Consider the following 21,321-nt stretch of genomic DNA (forward strand, 5'->3'; position numbering starts at 1 on the left):
TCTTAGAAATTGAATATTAGTTCCTCAAATCCTCTATAGGGTCTTGCAAAATGGTCCTTCTAGTTAACACACATTAGATTTGAGGAAAATATTCAGTCAAATCCTATGTTACCTGGTATATTAGGAAGCCGTACCCGTTCCCGACACGTATGCATACTCAACCATGTTGGACACCTCTTGGACGCTTCTTGGATATATGCATATGTTTGTTTGGGGCGTATACTCAAATATACAATACATATTTTAATTTAAAACGCTCCTTAAACGCTTCTTGGATGTATATTCTACACTTCACATCTATTTCTTATGTATTGATCTTATGCAAATGAAAAAGCAATATTAATGATCTTATGTAAATTATTCATTTTAATAAATATAAATCTACATAACATGCATATACAAAGTCGTGTCCCCGTACCCTACCTCTTACAATTTTACTGTGTCCCGTACCCACACCCAGACTCATACCAATCCCTGTTGTACCCTACCTCTATTATGTTCCCAAACTTGTTTCTTAATAGGTTAAAAACCTAATATGCGCTTAAAAAATTGAAACTCACTTGAGTTCTTCTCCAATAGTTAAACAATAACCCAACCCAAAGTTGAGCTTCACAAAGGTTTGAAATATTAGAGAGAGGGGGGTAGTTTTGCGATTGCAGATGTTCAATTAGAAGTTAGCCCTACATTGGTTATTAGGTCTTTTAACTAAAAAGGTAACAAAGGGACTATTTTACAAGACCCTATAAAATTTAAGGGACAGGTATGCAATCTTCAAGATTTGAGGGGCTACTATTCAATTATTGAAGATCTCCCGGAGTTATATATCTATAAATAAATAAATAAAACGTACCGTTATTTACTTATTCCTCATGGGTTCACATTAATGTTTATGACTTTTAGAGATGTGTCATGTGTATTCGTTGCTGTCAATGTGTTAGTGACAGCATTTACTTCTGAAAGTCGTAATCATGGAATTTCTCCACGCTTGTGGTTTCGTTGGCAATATTTAAGTGGGTGAGAGCTAATCTAATTGGGTTCATCTCCCCCTCTAACCCATCTCAATAATCAGCTCATAGCTAGCTTTGCTGGCTTGCTGGCTGTCTACTAAAACAATATCCTCTTGAGTACGTAGTCAGTCAATCCCACCTCCCCCTTTACCATCCCTCCAAACAAATGGTTGCACTTACAACGTTCAAGCGTATACAAAGATGCAGCAGCTCGGAAGGCAGAAGGCATCAGAGTGTAGCAGCAGACCTAGATGGCACCCTTCTTGTGTCTCGAAATGCTTTTCCATACTACATGCTTGTAGCCTTGGAAGCCGGCAGCCTCTTGAGGGGAATACTCCTCCTCGTGTCGGCCCCTCTGGTCTACATCACCTACATATTTTTCTCCGAAGCTTTAGCCATACAGATGCTCATTTTCATCTCCTTTGCGGGACTCAGGGTTCCAGACATTGAGATGGTGGCTCGTTCTGTGTTGCCTAGATTCTACGCAGATGATGTGCACCCAGAGGGTTGGAGAGTCTTCAGCTCTTTCGGAAAGAGATACATCGTCACAGCTAGCCCGAGAATCATGGTTGAACCCTTTGTCAGCAAGTTCCTAGGGGCCGACAAGGTCCTGGGGACTGAGTTGCAGGTTACAAAATCTGGCAGAGCCACTGGGTTCGTCAAGAAACCTGGAGTTCTCGTCGGACATCTAAAGAGGAAGGTTGTTGAGAAGGCAGTCGGCGGAGCTGATAACTCACCTGACGTTGGCATCGGGGATAGAGAGACTGATTACGATTTCATGTCCATTTGCAAGGTTGGCTCATAAATTTTCTCTTATAGTTCCTTATTGATCATTTTTCAATGAAGTCTTCCCTTCTGTTTAGTTGACTTTGAGGCAAATAAATCTCACCCTCACACCTGTAACGTAGGAGAAAATTCCTCTGAAGCACTATTTATGCTTATCTGAGGTAGAGAATTGGTTCCTAAAATTTCTAGAAAACAAAAAGCAGTTCTGTTTCAAACAGACGAGCTAATTGACAATCTAAGGATGAGATAGTCAAACATAATGTTAAAAACTTGAACGTGGGGATGCAATTTCTTCTTGGTGCACAGGAAAAAATGTTTCTTTATTTATACTACGTTTACGACTTGCGATCCACTCCAAAATCTAAAATTTCCTATATCCACAGTGATGGGGTTCTCCTTTCTCACTTTAGAATTATAATTGAAAAAGGGTTTAATTTGTTGGGGATTCGAAACAATCAAATCGAATCTGTGCCCTTCTGGACCTTGTGTTTGAGAGTAGGAAAGTAGGAAAATCACCGCAAATAAAAGATAAAACTTGCAGGAAAGTAAACAAGAAAGAACACACTAGATTTAACGAGGTTCGACAACGTGCCTACGTCATCGGGAGCCACACCACACAATTCTTTGATTAATTGAAGAAGATTACAATGCCCACAAATAGGTTTTTATCTCTCTGAGATCTCTAGAATCCACTCAAAAACCCTCTTTTTCTATTGTACATAAAACCTAAAAACGGTTAAGGTATATATAGAGTCCCAGCCCAAAACAGATTCTTAAAAGAATCAGGATTCTGGAAATCCCGACTCCGGTCGACCGGACATGCAAAGTCGGTCGACCGGCCAGAAAGACGAATTCTGCAAGGTTTGACGTGCACGTTTCGGTAGACCAGACTCCTGATGTCAGTCGACCGACCAAAGTGTCGATTTCTTCTCAGTTTCCTACATGCATAGCGATCGACTGGACCTCCTCCGCCGGTCAACTGGCCAGCGACTGGAATGTTTTCTTTGTCTTTTTTATTCAACTTTGGGTCTACACACTTAAACTAACAATCTCTCACTTGGAAACCAAAGCACTATCAACGAGCTCACCCGAACTTCTGCCTTCTTCGCAAGCATCTTCTCCTACACGAAAAAATTCATTCTTCAATCATCATCAATCCGGCGATCCCGCCGATCCTCCTGGTGTGGTTCTGCCTTCATCTACTACGTGTGAAGGCTAACTGAAGTTGCGCATAACTCCAGTTTCTTAATGGTCACTGCTTTCGTCAACATATCCACAGGATTTTGACTCCCCAAAATCTTCTCTAGCTATAACTTCTCGTTCTTAATCAGCGAGCGTATGAAATGGTATCGTACGTCGATGTGCTTCGTTCTGATATGATATACTGAATTCTTGACAAGGTGTATAACGCTCTGGCTATCACAATAAACAACTTCGTTTCTCCGCTTTAGATCCAACTCTTCCAAGCACCCGGTCAACCAAATCATCTCCTTGCTGGCTTCAATCACTGTGACATACTCTGCCTTAGTTGTGGACAATGTTACAATCTTCTACAAACGTGAGACCAAACTCACTGCTGTCGACGCCAAGGTATAAACATACCTTGTGGTATTTCGCCTCGTATCATGATCACTGGCAAAATCCGCATCCACGTATCCCCGTAGTACCAAAGCCTTACTCTTAAACCATAGTGGCTTGTCCGTAGTCCCTCTCAAGTGACATAATGTCCACTTCACGGCCTCCCAATGCTACTTTCCTGGATTGCTTGCAAACATGCTCACAACTCCTACTGCATAGGCAATATCCGGTCTCATGCAAACCATCACGTACATAAGACTACCAATGGTTGATGAATACGGTACTTTGCTTATGTGCTCCTTCTCTACATCTGTCTTGGGTGATTGCTCCTTAGATAACTCGAACTGGCTTCCAAGGGGTATGCTAACAACCTTAGCATTCTGCATGTTGAACCTCTGATGTAAATTCTTGATGTATTCAGCTTGACTCAACTTCAACGTCCCTTCAGCTTCATCTCTACTGATTCGCATCCTAAGAATTTACTTCGTTGCACCCAGATCCTTTATAGCAAAATCCTTCACCAACTGCTTCTTTAAGTTGTTTATCTCCTCTAAACACGGTCATGCAACTAACATGTTATCAACATACAATAATAGCACGATATAGATGGACTCGAACTCTTGAAGTAGTAATAATGGTTTGAATTGCATCTTCCATAACCATTGCTCTGCATGAAGTTGTCGAACTTCTTATACCACTATATCGGAGCCTGTTTCAAACTGTACAAGCTCTTCTTGAGCTTACACACCATCTCTTCCTCTTCTTCTTTAATGAAGCCAACATGTTGCTTCATGTAGATTTCTTCATCCAAGTCATCATGAAGAAAGTCAATCTTCACATCTAACTGTTTAAGGTAGAGATCTTCTGTAGCTACTAAGCTCAATACCACTCTGATGGTTGTAAGCTTCACAATTGGGGGGGGGGGGGAATCTCTGTATAATCCAAGTTAGAACTAGCACTATCTTTCCCCATCTGGAAGTTGCTCCAAATCTATGTACTTGGATCCATCTGTATTCTTAGTGTGCTCCTACTATTTTGACTAACATTGGCATTGTCCCTGATCTTATACATCACCTCCTCATTGAATATCACATCCCTGCTCCTGATGATCTTTCTATTTTTCTCATCCCAAATATGATACCCGAACTCATCAATACCATATCTAATGAATGATACTTCTGTGACTTAGTTTCTAGCTTGTCCCTGACATGGTCACTAATATGAACATATGCCACGCAACCAAATACTCGCAAGTGTGAGAGATTGATCTTTTTGTCACTCCAAACCTCCTCTGAAATCCCGAAATCCAATGGAAATGATGACCCATGATTAATCAAGTAAGCTGTCGTATGCACTGCATTCGCCCAAAATGTCTTAGGTAGACCTGTATGTAATCACATGCTCTTGGCACACTCCGTCAATGTCCTGTTCATCCTTTTCGCAACTCCGTTCTGCTACGGTGTCCCTAGAGTAATCCTCTCAAACGAATCCCGTTTAGAGCACAGAACCTCTTGAACTCCTCCAGCTCGTATTCTTCACCATTGTCTAATCTCAGACACTTTACCTTTAGATCTGTCTCGTTCTCCACCATGACCTTCCACTTTTTGAAGATCCCGAACACCTCTGACTTGTGCTTCATGAAGTGTACCCACACCTTCCTCGAGTGATCGTCGGTAAAGGTGGCATAATACGTCAAACTGCTAAGAGAAGACACACTAGCTGGACCCCATATGTCTGTATGAACAAGCTCTACCTTCTGAGCTTTAGGTGGTCTTCCACCCTTTTGAAAACTAACTCTCTTTTGGTTCCCATAGACACAATCCTCGCGAACACCAACTTCTACTGAATCGATGCCGGTTAGCTTTCCTTGTGAATATAGAATTTTCATCCCCTTCTTGATCATGTGTCCCAACCTATTATGCCACAGATCTGCACTCTCCTTGCCAGCTGTTGTCACGTCCCGCTTCTCAAAATACCCAAGAATCGAAACGTGAACAAGCCCGTAACATATTAGATTAAGGAGAATAAATAAAATAAACATTTCTCCTCAACCTAAAACACTAAGCGTCAAGAAAATAAATGCAAAGGCACAGATCCCCGATCACAGATAGCAAGAATATAATGAACAACACAGAATAAAATAATACATATCACAAATAGAATATCATCCGAGACAAAAAATATTTGGGTCAACATGCCCTTATACAAACTTGAACAACTTAAAACTGAAGAAATATAAAATACATCGATCAAGCAGGAATAGGAATGGAAAGAACTACAAAAGTAAACTGGAACCATAAACCAATAAATAAAAAGAATAGGCTTTGACTCCTTGTTATGCTCCGTCTACAAGGCACTCTTGCTGAGAATCCTCTGGCTCCTGGCGATCTCCCAGCTGAACCTGTTCTTTCACTAAGTCTGACGTACACCAGAGAAAACAGGTGTACGTCAGCGTGCATGGCACACGGCAAGACTCCACAAAAGAAAATAGAACAAACGAAAACCAAAGTGGAAAACGATACGATAATAGAAATGACAAAAGGACGTGCAATTGGAAATTCAACAAAATCAATCAAGTAACATGTCGATTATGCAGCTAGCCATCAGAATAATCATCAAGGTAACCATATCATATAAATAGATGGAATTAATACTTAAAAATCTATAATAAGAGATGTAGTACGTCGAGCGAAATAATCCAAACAAGAAAACCCTCATGTATATACCATATGTCTCAAATTATAATCCAAACAAGAAAACCCTCATGTATATACCATATGTCTCAAATTGTAGATAATTAAATATTAACCACGATCTATGTATGAACCCTCATGTATATACCATATGTCTCAAATTGTAGATAATTAAATATTAACCACGATCTATGTATGAAAAAAATACAACTGACCTGCATTTCACATAAGAATCCATAATCATCTTAAGTAACAAGGTCACGTAACTAGTCATCCTATAACAGGTCACTGGTTCACAACTCACACAGAGTCAACGCTCATATCATCGGATAACTGACTGATCGTAAATCACAAATATCCCAACTCCTCAGACCCACCCCGGTGACTACACAAACTTCCCTGGCACGAGCCCGAAATACAACCACAATCACAAATATCTCAACTCCTCAGACTCACCCTGGTGACTACACAAACTTCACCGGCACGAGCCCGGAATACAACCATAATCACAAGTATCTCAACTTCTCAGACCCACCCCAGTGACTACACAAACTTCACCAGCGAGCCCAGAATACAACCACAATCACAAATATCTCAACTCCTGAGACCCACCCCGGTGACTACACAAACTTCACCGGCGTGAGCCTACAAAATACATCAACAATCCCAACTGCTCACATGGACCAAGACTTCTCACTCTAATTCTCGTAATTCCAGGTCAACTACACACGAGGTTCTAGTTCCTAACTATGTCATACAGGTCACTATAGTCATGTACTTCTCATGATTCTCAATATGGAATAATAAATGCGTACTCTAAGTGTCAATGTCATGAAGTGTGAACATGGGTCGTGATCACATGTAAGAAACATACGAGAGTAAAGCTACTATTAACAATGCAAGATGAAACTACCATTAGCAGATGTTTTGCACACGAAAATCGAAATCTCAGTTATTAATTCTAAGAATAATTTCCTTTAAAATTATTTCTCATTATAAAATTATAAAATAATCTACTTAAAATATATTTTATTATTATTTATGAACAGTAATACTTTTTACTTTTATAAATGATTTCTATGATATTTTATAAAATAATCTAAAATACTATTTTTCTCAAAATAATTTTTTTAATCATATCAATTATTCAAAAATACTCCTTATCCAAAATAAATTATTTTCTAGAAATAATTCCTTTTAAAATATTTTCCTCATTATAAATAATTCTAAAAAATACTCTATAAATATATTCTTCCTTTCAAACACACGAAATTAACCATAAACTATTTTTTTGACATACTTATTCATCATTTATAGCATCGTTTCACATAATATATTCATTGCAATATTATCAACAACTACATAATTAATATCATATCAGCACAAACTAATCTACGTATATACGTAATAAATTCATAAAAGATAAAAAAAATTTAAGTTAACGAGACAACGAGCAAGAGGGATCTTGCCTTGGGTACGTCGTCAACTACAGCGGGGATCGTCGGGGTGGTTGCACGGCGTTACGACGGGTTTCGCGGAATCAACGGCTAAAATTACAACTTAGAGTGTTATTGCAACGTATGATATTCAAATGAATATAACGAGCTGTAGATAAGGAGCCCAAGTGAAAGGAATATACCGTATAATAGAAAACACGAAGGGCTACGCACCGGCGAAGGAATCGACAGAAACGGAGGTCGGAAATGGCCGGAAAACACGCGCGAAGTCGGCCCAAAACTACAGTTTTTTGCGGTGCAATTGCTCGCCGTTCGGGTTTGTTCTTCGCTGTTCGGAGTCTTTCGCCTCTGTCCAGGCTTGCCGTAGGTGGGAGGAGGTTGTCGGGATCGTCGGGGTGTCTCGATGGGTTCCGACGGGGTTGTACGGGGATACGGCGGTGGGTTTTGTTCGGCGGGTGTGCGGAGCGGGGATCTCGACAGCGGAATGAGGACGAGGGCGTTGGATGTTGTGGAAGTAGGCGCGGTGTGAGTGGCTGCTGGAGTTTGGGCGGCTGATTGGATGGTGCGCTGGCGGTGTATGGGCGGCGGCGGGCAGCCGAGAGGTGGACGGTTGGTCGCCACGGGTGGAGGGGTTTGCTAGGCTCGGCGGGGTGAGGTGGCTCGGGATAGAGAAAGAGATGATAGATGAGAGAGGGGTCGGTTTTACGCGCTGTTGGCAGAGGGGAGGATGTGCCGGCGTGAGGACTAGGAGGTGGAGAGGTAGTGTGCGCCCGCGGCGGCGCGTAGAGAGTTGATCGGCGGGTGTAAGGCGCGGGGTTGAGGATGTGAGCGGAGAGAGAGAAAAGATGCTGTTGGGTTCTCTGGCGGCGTGAAAAACACGAGAGAGAGGGAGAGAAGAAGAGAGAGGGGGAGAGATATTTATAAGTAAAGGGAAATTAGGGTTTTTTAAAAATAATTAAAATAAATAATTATGGGTACTTAAAAATTAAACTAATTATAGAATAATTATCTATAAATAAAAATGTACATGTTGTGCTAATACAATAGTTGATACGAAATAGTCGAAATATACATATATTGTACAGTTAAATAAGAATAATTAATAATAAAAATATATTTACTTACATTTAAAAACAAATAATTATGGGATAATTATCTACACAATAAAACATACCAGTTTTTCTAATACAACCAAAAATATACAATAGTAGAAGTAATACAACAAATTATACGTAATTAATAATACAACGTATTATACGAAATAATATGTAATAATAATACAACATATTCTTCAAAAATAATACGTAATAGTATCAATAATACAATAGATTAATTCCAAAAACTTTTACCACACAAAATTAATTTATAAATATTAATATCATTTAAATAAATATAAAACTTGGACTTTAAATCATAGAAAATTAATTTATAAATATTAATATCATTTAAATAAATATAAAACTTGGACTTTAAATCATAGAAAATTCTAAAAAATTAAAAAAAATACAAATGGACTTTAAATCATAGAAAATTCTAAAAAATTAAAAAAAATACAAATACTCTTTTAAAAATAATAATTGAATATTTTAAAATACAAAAAGATATTTTAACTAGTATTAAAAATTCACGGTCCTTACAGCTGCAATTGCGAGGGTGTCACTCACATGTGAGGTGAGGTAGAGAGTTCCTGTTTTGTTATCTCGGGCAACCACCATCGTGTCGTTGGAGATTTTCCACGAATCCCCGGTGAATGTTAAAACATAGCCTTCTGCTCCAAGCTAGCCAAGCGAAATAAGATTCCTCTTTAGCTTCGGTACATGTCTGACATTCTTCAGATTCCACTTAGAGCCCTTCAACTGTATTTGCACATCACATCTTTCAACAACACTACAGGGTTCATTATCCCCCAAGTATACTTTCTCAAAGTCCCCTACTACATAGTTATGAAGAAGCTTCCTATTAGCAGTGGCGTGGAACGAGGATCCCGAATCAATAACTCATGAATCAGAATCGCTATCCATAGCAAGGATCAAGGCATCTTGCACGAGATGAGCATCCTGCTCATTCGCATCCTTATTTTTTATTTTACTGGATGACGATATATAGCCCTCCTAGTCGCAGTTTCAACACTTTCCTTTGATAGGCCTAACTTTCGAGTTTGATCTCTTCTTGGTTGACTTCGACCGATTCTTGATCTGGTTACCCTTCTTCTGGCTTCTGCCTCTCTGCTCGAGATTTAGGGCTGATCCTGAACCTTCTGATTTGGATGATTTTCTTCTAACCTCCTCGGATAGAATCATGCTAACAACCTCGCTTAGCTTTAACTTTTCCTTCCCCGCAGAATTACTAATTGCGATCACACAACCTGCCCAACTATACGGAAACTGCGATAGAATCAATATGGTCTATGCTTTGTCATCAAACGTGATGTCCACGAAGATAAGTTGATCAACAATCATGTTGAACTCACTGAGGTGCATTGTGAAGGAGCGTCCTTCTGCCATCTTGAGGTTGAAGAGTGTTTTGACGAGATGCACCTTGTTTGCGGCTGACGGTTGCTCGTACATCTTCGCGAGTACTTTCATAAGCCCCACCGTTGTCTTCTCCTTCAATATATTGTGTGCGACTGTCTTGACGAGTGACAACCAGATTTACCCTAGAGCCTTCCTATCAAGTATCTCTCACTCCTCGTCTGATTCCTCTTTCTTCTTTCCTTTAGTTTTGCCCATCAACGGATGGTACAAATCCTTCTGGCACAGATAGTCCTATATCTGCAACTTTCAATAGGTGAAGTCTGAGTTGTCAAACTTCTCGATCTTAGGTTTGCTTTCCTCTTCCATGGCTCTCACACAAACCTTCTGAACAAAGCTCTGATACCAGTTGTTGGGGATTCAAAACAATCAAATTGAAATTGCGCCCTTCCAGACCTTGTGTTTGAGAGTAGGAAAGTAAGAAAATCACCATAAATAAAAGATAAAACTTGCAGGAAAGTAAACAAGAAAGAACACACTAGATTTAACGAGGTTTGACAATGTGCCTACGTCCTCGGGAGCCACACCACACAATTCTTTGATTAATTGAAGAAGATTACAATGCCCATATATAGGTTTTTATCTCCCTGAGATCTCTCAAAAGAATCCTCTCAAAAACCCTCTTTTTCTATTGCATATAAAATCTAAAAATATTTAAGGTATATATAGAGTCCCAGCCCAAAACAAATTCCTAAAAGAATCGGGATTCCGGAAATCCCGACTTCGGTTGACCAGACATGCAAAGTCGGTCGACCGGCCAGAACGACGAATTCTGCAGGGTCTGGCGTGCACGTTTCGGTCGACCAGACTCCTGATGTCGGTCGACCGACCATAGTGTTGATTTATTCTCAGTTTTCTGTAGGCATCACGGTCGACCAGACCTCCTTCGTCGCTCGACCGGCCAGTGACTAGACTGTTTTCTTCGTCTTTTTGATTCAACTTTGGATCTACACACTTAGACTAACATAATTGTGAATATTCTATGTAGTATCACCTAATTGTGAATGGACCCTCATACTTTTGTCCCCCCTATAGTATTGACGCATATGTGAATACACCCTCTTATTGAACTTTTTTCTTCTCTTTTAAAATTTAAAAAGAAAGCACTTGTATGATCTATCCTCACCAACAGAAGTATAGGGGGTCTACCCGCCTCTTGAAACTTTTGTAACGATTTTAATAGTTAAAAAAATGACCCAGGGGCTCTATTCGCAAAAATAGAAGTGCAGGGGGTATATTCGCAATTGAGTGATGCTAAGGGAGTTTTTTAATCCAACTATGCCACATGGTTGAATGGTTTTTTAATCCAACTATGCCACATGGTTGAATGGTTTTTTAATCCAACTACTGTGAAAATGCAGTAGAGGGTCTAATCCAACTATGCCACATGGTTGAATGGTTTTTTAATCCAACTATGCCACATGGTTGAATGGTTTTTTAATTCTACTTGTAAACAAATGGATCTGAATTTGAAGAAAAACTCTATTTGTATGAATTGTAATGCCAAATAACCTCAATAGATCAGGAGCATCATCATCAAACCGATAACCTTCCGTATATTTGATAACTAGATACTTGGAATAGTATGAGTTATTTGCAGGGAAAAAAAATGTAGACAGTTGATCCTGCTTTTAACATTGATATACATAAGTAGAGTTAATGAGGTTTGGGATGTGTTGCAGGAAGGGTACATTGTGCCCCCAAGCAAATGCAATCCGGTGCCTAGGAACCAATTGTTGAGCAAAGTGATCCACCATGATGGCCGCTTGGTCCAGCGCCCCACTCCCTTTGTCTCCCTCCTCACCTTTATGTGGTTGCCCATCGGCTTCGTCCTCTCACTGGTTCGCGTCTTCTCGACGATGATGGTCCCCCAGCACATTCTGTTCTACGTGTACAGCTTCATGGCTGTCAAACTCGTCGTCAAAGGTGTCCCTCCCCCTCCCCCTCAGAAAGGTCATCCTGGCGTCCTCTTTGTCTGCAATCACCGCACCCTCGTAGACCCTGTCATCACCGCAGTTGCCCTCCGCCGCAAAATCAGTTCCGTCACCTACAGCATCAGCAGGTTCTCTGAGCTCATCTCCCCCATCAAAGCTGTTGCGCTATCTAGGGAGAGAGAGAGGGATGGTGCAAATATGAGACGCTTATTAGAAGAAGGGGACTTGGTGATCTGTCCCGAAGGCACCACATGCCGTGAACCCTTTCTTCTGAGATTCAGCGCCCTCTTCGCTGAGCTCTCTGATCGAATTGTTCCAGTTGCCATCAATGTCAAACAGAGCATGTTCTATGGCACGTCCGTGAGGGGATGGAAAATGCTGGATCCCTACTTTGTGTTCATGAGCCCAACTCTCACCTACGAGGTCACCTTCTTGGAGCAGCTGCCAGAAGAGCTGACCTGTGCAGGGGGGAAGTCACCCGTTGAGGTTGCTAATCACATACAGAGCGAGGTCGGGCGCACGTTGGGGTTCGAGTGCACCAACTTCACTAGGAAGGACAAGTACTCTCTGTTGGCCGGAACTGACGGTGTGGTCCCAACCAAAAAGTAGCAACAACATATCTTGAATCGATTAATGTCTGCTGCTTTATCGTGGGACTTGCATAAAAACCAATAAGAGGCCTTTTGCAAGTGCTACCGCATTCAAAAACTAAAGCATCGATTGTTTGTTATTGATCTTCACTAGTGCATTCGCTTCTTTCATTAATTACGGCTAGATAGCATCTAAATACCTTAAGGGTGCGTTTGGGAACTTGGATTTGGGCCTGGATTTAAAATACTGGGTATTTCAAATCCAAATATCTAGTTTGGGTTCTGATTTGGACCTAGATTTTGAATCCATTGATTTAACAAAGATGAATTTAAAAGCCCAAAACAACTGATTTCAAATTCCAACCCACCCGTTGTCATTTATCAAATCCCGACCCGATCCTCTCTTTCTTTTCAAGTCGCGATACCCCCCTCTCTCTCTTTCTCTTGTCCCTGCCCCTATTATTCTTCAGTTCTTATCCTCTTCCGCTTCCGAGGGTCTCTCTCTCTCCTCGGTTCGTTCTTTGTCCACAACAGCAAAGAGGAGCGCTTGCTGGTAATAATCCTTTTGTGATTCTAATTCTTCTTCTCATTAACTTGTCATTCTAATATGTAATTTTTTTTTCTTTGTTTCTTTCGCGCTGAAGTTGGATTTTATTGATTCTAGGGCACAAATTTTTTTTTCTCAAGTTAGGAGGAGGAACTGGATGGCTCTCTAGTTCACCAGTATTTCTGAATTATTTACTTTTTTTCCTGCTTTAATTTTCAGCTTATATACCTTTACAATCTATTATCTTCAACTTTTATTCAGGATATATGTATAATCTTCAAATATTAGAAAGTAATTTTGATTCTAGCCTACATAATTCTCTTCTGTATCTTTTTTGTATTAGTTGTCCCCTACAGTTGATGAGTGTGATTGTAAAAGGTTAGATTGCACTCTCAGTTATTAAATTGTATCACTGAGTTGGAATATTAAAGTTTGAAACCTCAGCTGTCTTATAGTGTTGCACCTATTAAAAAATTCAGTATTTAAGGTTTTATTGGTCGGCCTTAGCAATAAGTTGAGCAACATTACGAGTTGTTAGAATATAGAATTATATTCATGATTCCTCGCCACAATTCCATACAGCTGAGGGCCATCCCGAACCCATTTCCAGCCTTGCTGTGTGACATGCGCAATATTGTCAAACAAATGAGAAATCTTGGTTACCTTTGATGAATCGTTCATAAGCTCTGAGGTTCAACAATACTAAACACATTCAAAAATAAAACATATACACAATGACATATACCTTACATTTAAAATATAACAGGGTATAAAGACAATTAAACACAATTAAATACAAGAAGTAAAATGTATGCTTTGCCTTTTCTGAGGTCATGGCCTTTTCACATGTACAAAGACAATTAAATACAACATCTCTCTTGTTTGTGTTTGTTGGTTAGACATCTGTTTTCTTTTTCTCAACTATTTATGCACATAAACATTTTTTTATAAAAGTATACAAACATTTATAGCTTGATATTTAGAAGTTTGTAACTAGGTTAATTAATTTATGATGAGCAAATCCCTTGTTGCTATTATGGAAAGGCAGTTTCTGTCTGGTTGATATTAGTAAAACTGGATACAGAACTTGGAAAAGTAGTTCAAAATGAGCTGAGAACTATGGTGTTTTTCTATATTTAAGTAGTCATATATTGCAGTTGGAATTTGTGTATTCTTTTTAAGTAGTTCAACTTCCTATATAGTGTAAATTATTTCTATTCTCTCTATATCTCTTTTAGCTGGTGTTTAAGGTATAATCTAATGTTTTATATGAGTTTCTCTTTCCTTTTCTTTGTGGTTGTGGTTGTGTGCGTGTGCTTGTGCAGGTACGGGGGCGGCTGGGTTTTTGTGTTTTGTGTGTGTGTGGGGGTGGGTGGGTGGGTGTGTGTGTGTGTTGGGGTAAGGTTATAAGCTTACAGAATGGACAGGCTTGTCATATTCTCCAAGAACAGAAGAGATGAGTCATTAACCGTGAGGTCACCAATTCTCCTATAAATCCGGATCAAATACTCACTTGGCCAATTAAAATGCTTATAAACTGAAATTCTTTCAGTATTATTAGCATAAAAGTTGGTGTATCTGGTTAGTGTCGTCAATTGTGTTATCAAATTCTTAAGTGGTTGCTTTCTCAAAGTGTATCACTACATAGGCTCAATTTATGCTTACCAATATACTGGAAGCAAAATAAGGAAAGAAGGAAGGCCAGCATATACTACACCACGGTCTTTCCGAGTCTTTGACATTAATATGATAAGTTCTTGTGACAACTTGATCTTTCCTCTCCGAGACTTCTTATAATCACTCTATTTCAGCTGTTAGCTACCTGCTTCTGCCAATATGAAGAAATGGCTATAATACACCTTTAATGATGCTATTATGAGAATATGATCAAGTACAAAAAGAACAATTGAAACAAGTAGCCAGACAAACATTACCCTCTAGCCAAGAGAATGCTCAAGATCAAATCTCTTCTTTGTGCAAAATAACATAAATGAATACTTTCAGAAATGGGTAATTATTCGTTTTTAGTGTTCTATCCTTATTCCTTCTAGTTTCGTAGGTGCTTTTATCAGTTGCAAACTGTGCTAACTTTTCCGTGGGAGCCCCTTTTGTTCATTTTGACTTCTGTAAGGCAATGGCTATTTTACGTTTTCTATTCCTTTGACAATCAAAATTGTAACTTTAGACTCTATGTTAATTCTCTTCCTATTAGACTGCAGCCTTAATTATAAACAGTTAGTGCAACATTTGCGCTAACATACGAACATGTATGAACTAGCACGTGCATTAACATTTGTAGCAAACGCTTTCCAGTATTTGTTTATGATGGTAATCTAATATTACATTATTTTGAGGTTATTTATTTTATACAACTGTTAATTACTTCTTCTTTGTAGGTATCTCCAGCAACGCTAATCTAAACTATAATATCACATGCATAAGTATGTTAGTGAAATGCATACACACTGAACTTGTTGTGCAAGGCTTAGTCATGCTATCAGTTACTCGAAGAACCATGAATAGTTTGTTTTTACTTGGTTACTTGTGAAATGTGAGTAATTGTTTATTACTTTTTAGTGTCACACTTCATAGTTACGACACTGCCTTGTTCAGTGTAGAATATTATTACCGCTTTCAAGGTTTCCTGAAAACTTTCTGATATATTATATGTATTATGTCTCTAATACAGGTGTTGATAGTTGATGATGGAAGTAAGGATAGGACATCAAAGGTAGCTTTTAACTTTGTTAGGAAGTACAAGATTGATAATGTAAGGGTCATGCTGCTGGGAAGAAATCACGGAAAAGGAGAAGCTATAAGAAAAGTACGTCTTCTAGCCTTCTATATATTTTTTTCCTGAAGACTGACATTGGTGTTGAGTACTTGAGTGTATATTTATTTGGGAGCTATTATAAATGTGTAGATAATGTTTATATATTACTGGTTTTGCTAGTTGGGTGGACATGGAATTTATTTTCAGCACTGATTGACCAATGCTTCTTAATTTTGCGAAAGCATTGTTAAACAGGGAATGCTTCATTCACGTGGTAAACTCCTTTTGATGTTCGATGCTGATGGGGCAACTAAGGTGACTGACCTCGAAAAGCTTGAAACACAGGTTTGTCTGGGTAATCGATGTTTTAAAATTCAGACTTATCAGCAATGCCCCTTCTTCTTCCTCCTCCCTTTTGTTTTTTTTTTTGTTTTTGTTTTTGTTTTGTTTTTTGTTTTTTTATCGATAAGTTGTAACCCGGTCTTAGACCCGAGACCTTTTATAATCCGACCTCTTATTTGTGCTACCTGGTTGGGAGGGTTCAACATCAGATTCTCGTGTTTTGCGTGATTTATTAAATAAGTCACATTAGAATTGATCTTTTGCATAAATTTATAGGTGATGTATTGTCCCCAGTCAGTCATTTTGGTAAATCCTAGTGCTATTCGTCAAACTTTAATTGTTTGATGTTCAAAATGAGCCAAGTACTAGGCACAAGCAATGCTGTAAGAATGGACAAGAAGGTGAAATGATTAATGTGTTTTTCACTGTGATTGTTACTTATGAATTGTATGCTAATAATATAGATAAAACAACTTTTAACACTTAATGATCTTCCTCGTGTGGGTCTTTGACCCAAATGAAAACCTCTGATGTAAACATCACTTGCTTGACAATTACATAGTCAATTCTAGGTTCCATTTGTACTATGTATACATTACCAGGTTTTATGTATTCATGGTGAAGGATCCTTGCTACATAGTTTACACAAGTTTTTTGCTAATATATTCATGGTGAATGATCATTGCATCAGGTTGTGTATCATCTAGTGTATTGATTTCCCTAACCAATACTCTCACAGGTCTCACTTATCCGACATTTTGGTTTAATTTGTTAGCTTGTTAGCTTGATTGAAAAAAATTATTAATCTGCTCATTTTCTTTGCAGGTTTTTGGCTCATATCGTGATGGCTAATGAATTCCTCTTTTGTTGCTGCGGATAGGGTTTATCATACGAGCACTTCTGAATCCTCAGTTGTAATTTCTTTACATCAAGGATACTTCTCTTCTCACATGCTATTCAGTTTGCAACTCATTGTATTTTTTCTTATTAACATTTCTCTTGGTATATCAAAGTCCAAATTGACTATGTAATTGTCAGTTGTACCTGCATTTGAGAAGATAATAGAATTGTTACTTATTTGCTCTGATATTAACTTATTCTCACTTTGAATATGTATGAAATATGAAACAAGCCTCAAGTGTTTTCCAGTCTGGATATCTGTGAAATATGCAATGGTAATGTATTATTTAGATGTTTTTTTTGTAAGATACTTGATATGTTTGTAGAGTTTTTTTCATTTTTATTTTGTTGAAATTCTTGCAAGTTATAGTGGGTAATGAATTTGAAAACTTAGCAAATGTAGCTATCATCGCCAAAATTACCTAAATTTATGTTTTTTGGTTACTATTTTACACATCTCTGTAGGCTGTCTAAAAATCACAATAGATAGCTTATCCCCCATCAAACACCAGTGATGGAAGTTATAATCTGATGACTTCCAGAAGGCTATAATCTGAAGACTTTCGCGTAGATCGCTGAAGGTTACAATCTGACGACCTTCACGACAACTGATGGAAGCTCTACTTCAACAGCCTTCACAATCAACATCGGGAGTTACAATCTGACGACTCTCATATTCTCAAGGAGCCAAGGCGAAGATTACAAGACAATGATCTTTGCAACGCTATGACAAAAAGAGATTACTTGGTGATAATCTCTTCAAGGCAAGACGCGGAGGTCCTCCCCGTGTATCAACACCAAAACGACCCGCGTTACAACATCAAAACGTCAGGGTCGAACCCGCGTTACAACATCAAAACGCCAGGGTCGAACCCGTGTTACAACATCAAAACGCCATGGTCGAACCCGCGTTACAGCATCAAAACGCCAGGGTCGAACCCGCGTTACAACATCAAAACACTGGAGTCGGACCCGCGTTACAACATTAAAACGCTGGGGTCAGACCCGCGTTTTTTAATGCTGACCCGCGTTTTTTAATGCCCAGCTAGTACCCAACTCCGCGTCTCAATTCTAAAACGCGGAGTTAGGATCCTGAACGCCCACGTGGGCGTTTGACTCGTTCAAACACGAGCTGAACGGTTGCAGGAACCGTTTTCCCTCCACGATTTGAGGGATTTCTGCCCCACTATGGAGAGAATTAAGGGGACGGTTACACCCTTAATTCCCTATAAATATGGGTAAACTCAACTGAGTTAAGGGCTGGCTTTTGTGAGAACAGAAGGCTGATATTTTTTCGGAGCTAAGAATTGGCAGCAACAAGGGAGATCATTGGGCGAACTTCGGAGGAGATCAACATCATCCTTCAAGGAAGATCATCTTCAATGTTCGGCAACAGAGAGCTTTGATCCTTGGCTATTAACCGAACTTTCGGTTCAAATCAACTCTTTTTCAAGAGTTCAAACTCGATCAGAGTTATCAACTCATTAAGAGTTTTAAACTTGCCACGCAAGTTCTCCACAACATCAAATCGTGAGGAGAAGACGTCGTTCCAGTGAATCAAGACGTGCGGATCGTCAACGGAGAGCAAACTCGACGCGAACACTCGAGGAGGCACTCCATCGCCACCGTGAAGAACCCAGTTTTAAACAAAGAGGAAGAACCAATTTCGTTCTCCTCTCTTTTGTAATCGAATTATAATCGGAATCAAAGAAATACAAGTCAATTTTCTTTATTCTTTTCATTGCAATTTTTCCTACAAACAATGACACCTAGAATCTCGCATAGCTTCTTGTATTGTGATCGAGTAAGGACCATACACAGGATTCCCCCTTCACAGGATCTGATCGCTCTGAAACCAACTTGATACGAGTCGTCGTGCGAGCACCTTTGATCGTGAAATTATCAAATGTGGGTTTGAGAAGAAAACAGCAAAACACACAAAACAAATCAATTGGCGAAGAAAAATACCTTCTCTAGATTATGAAGAATAGAAGATTACAAAATCTCTCTCTCACGACGAGCACAACTTCGAAAAAGTCAATCCTCCAACCAACGCGAACTTCGCGTTCGTGAGCCTAAACGCGACCCTGAACTTCGCGTTTATGAGCCCAAACATGAGCTTCGCGAGAACCAGACTGAACGCGGCCCTCAATGGCGCGTTTTACAGCCAAAACACGGACCTCAAGCCTTCGTTGAACGCGAACTTTAACTTCGCGTTTCCCAGTCAAAACACGACCCTCGCGTCGATGTTAAAGAACGCGACCCTCATGTCGCCAAACCAAAATGCGACCCTCGCGTTTCAAGTGCCAAACGGGACCTTCGCGTTTCTAGTGCCAAACGCGACCTTCGCGTTTCAAATGCCAAACGCGACCTTCGCGTATCAAATGCCAAACGCGACCCTCGCGTCCCAAGTTCCAAATCCAATACCGCGCCTGGTGTATATCGTGGAGCTTCGGTGCGTAGCGCGACTAGATCGAGGGGCGGATATAAAAAGTTCATGGATTCAAGGAATCTCAACCACATCCATGTTCACCAAGAGCCAGTCCTGTCCAATCATGGACTGGGGGTTCCAATTCAAACCTCACAATCAGTGAGTAATTCTCCTCGAATCTTTAAAACAGATTTGAGAGAGTTCATATTGAGAGAAAGACCGATGCAACAAGTCATTCGTTCATTCCAACGTGAACGGCTGATTCCTACGGTCCTCTCGGGATGCCAATGCTACTCATGTGCAGCCAAACAATTGGTGCTTGACCAATTAACAAACGTTGCTTTGCCTAACCAACGACGACGTTCGCACAGGAGGAAGTCCCTAGAGACTGAGTATCCTGGAGTCACTATCAATGTGATCGGCAGAGGGAAAGCCTCAGGTCCTATTTCTGATGATTCTGAGACAAGTCGTTCGCCGACCGTCAGAGAAATCGCTAACGAGTTTGAAGGAGTTTACCGACGCACTCGGACGCGAACAGGAGCCATTCCCCCTGTCAACTATCAGAGGTTAGCCAGGGGAACCAATTCCAATGATGAACACTCAGTCATTGCAGAGTCCCAATCATCAAGCTCCTTTGTTGAACATGAGAGCTCCGCCTATATGATAGAAAGCCATGAAGATCTCGCGAAGAGACTTGATGAGCAGGAGGCCATGCTCAAATCTCAGCAAGAGGCCATCAATGAACTCATGGCCCTGTTGACTCAAATTGTCGCAGACAAGGCTAAATCTCAGAAGACAGATTCGCCGCTTAGGCAAGAATCTTCCCGGAGAGAAAAAGCGTCTTCATCCCGACCTCACGCAAGCAAAGGGAAGGAAAAAGTGGTTGATGAGGCTGCTTCTGACCAAGAAGCCCACAGCCTGGAATCTTCCTCTGATGAAGGAAGAGAGACGGAGAACGAGCATAATCTCCAGTCTGCCAAAATAGAAGAATTAGAAGCCCGCCTCAATGCCATGGCCAACAGAAGCGAGCTCCAAGACGAGGGAGTTGTCAGACCCTATCCTGCCGAATGGGATGCAGCCCCTTATCCTCCAAAATTTAAAGTCCCGATGCTACAAACTTTTGACGGCACGGGATCACCGAACCAACATATTTATCATTTCAAGTCACAGACTGGGAATGTAATATCAAACGATGCCATACTGGCTCGATTGTTCATTGGCACCCTTAAGGGAGTTGCCTTTGAATGGTTTAGGAAACTACCTGTCGGATGTATCCAAAGGTGGGCAGATTTAGAGAGACTCTTCCTGTCGAGATTCTTTGAAGAGGATACGAAAGTCTCCATCCATACCCTTCTCGCCACTAAGCAGAAGAAGAGGGAGTCCGTCAAAGCCTTCGTCAAGAGGTTTCGAAACATGGCTCTGCGGTGTTCATCAGGTATGACACAGTCTACACTAGTAGAGACCTGTCGGCACAACTTGCAGACCGACCTCCTAGCCCGAATAGGAGTTGCAGAATGTCATTCCTGGAGACAACTAATCTCTCAAGGCGAACATGCTCAAAAGATTATTGCCAGGATCAAAGCTGAAGAACAGAGTAGGCAGGATCAACCTGAGCAATCGGACCAAGCCCAACCTTCACCTGAGCAATCGGACCAAGCCCAATCTCCTCAGTCAGAAGGGGAAGATACTACGACCACTGAAGCTAATCTTCTTCAGTAGGATGCCGGGTCTCCAATAACTATCACGTTAACA

The 21,321-nt window shown here is 40.2% G+C and overlaps 2 protein-coding genes across 2 annotated transcripts; both read left to right on the forward strand.

Moving 5' to 3' along the window:
* On the forward strand, positions 1,076–12,934 carry LOC109849717 (glycerol-3-phosphate 2-O-acyltransferase 6-like). The gene is made up of 2 exons (XM_020419582.1): positions 1,076–1,800; positions 11,735–12,934. Exons 1-2 carry the CDS (start codon positions 1,174–1,176, stop codon positions 12,593–12,595), a joined length of 1,488 nt encoding a protein of 495 aa, XP_020275171.1. The 5' UTR covers positions 1,076–1,173; the 3' UTR covers positions 12,596–12,934.
* On the forward strand, positions 12,620–17,335 carry LOC109849293 (dolichyl-phosphate beta-glucosyltransferase-like). The gene is made up of 5 exons (XM_020419102.1): positions 12,620–12,636; positions 12,913–13,129; positions 15,813–15,947; positions 16,152–16,241; positions 17,064–17,335. The coding sequence occupies exons 1-5, from the start codon at positions 12,620–12,622 to the stop codon at positions 17,088–17,090; spliced, it is 486 nt and encodes a 161-aa protein (XP_020274691.1). The 3' UTR covers positions 17,091–17,335.

The sequence above is a fragment of the Asparagus officinalis genome, chromosome 7 (assembly GCF_001876935.1).
Source record: "Asparagus officinalis chromosome 7, Aspof.V1, whole genome shotgun sequence".
In the NCBI taxonomy this organism is placed as follows: Eukaryota; Viridiplantae; Streptophyta; class Magnoliopsida; order Asparagales; family Asparagaceae; genus Asparagus; species Asparagus officinalis.

What these genes read in the sequence shown, in the direction of transcription:
- LOC109849717 (XM_020419582.1), top strand. Translation starts at nt 1,174, where the DNA reads ATGGTTGCACTTACAACGTTCAAGCGTATACAAAGATGCAGCAGCTCG. An exon ending in ATTTCATGTCCATTTGCAAG is followed by an intron (nt 1,801 to 11,734) that starts GTTGGCTCATAA and finishes GATGTGTTGCAG; the next exon opens with GAAGGGTACATTGTGCCCCC.
- LOC109849293 (XM_020419102.1), top strand. An exon ending in GCAAAGAGGAGCGCTTGCTG is followed by an intron (nt 13,130 to 15,812) that starts GTAATAATCCTT and finishes TCTCTAATACAG; the next exon opens with GTGTTGATAGTTGATGATGG. An exon ending in TCGAAAAGCTTGAAACACAG is followed by an intron (nt 16,242 to 17,063) that starts GTTTGTCTGGGT and finishes TTTTCTTTGCAG; the next exon opens with GTTTTTGGCTCATATCGTGA.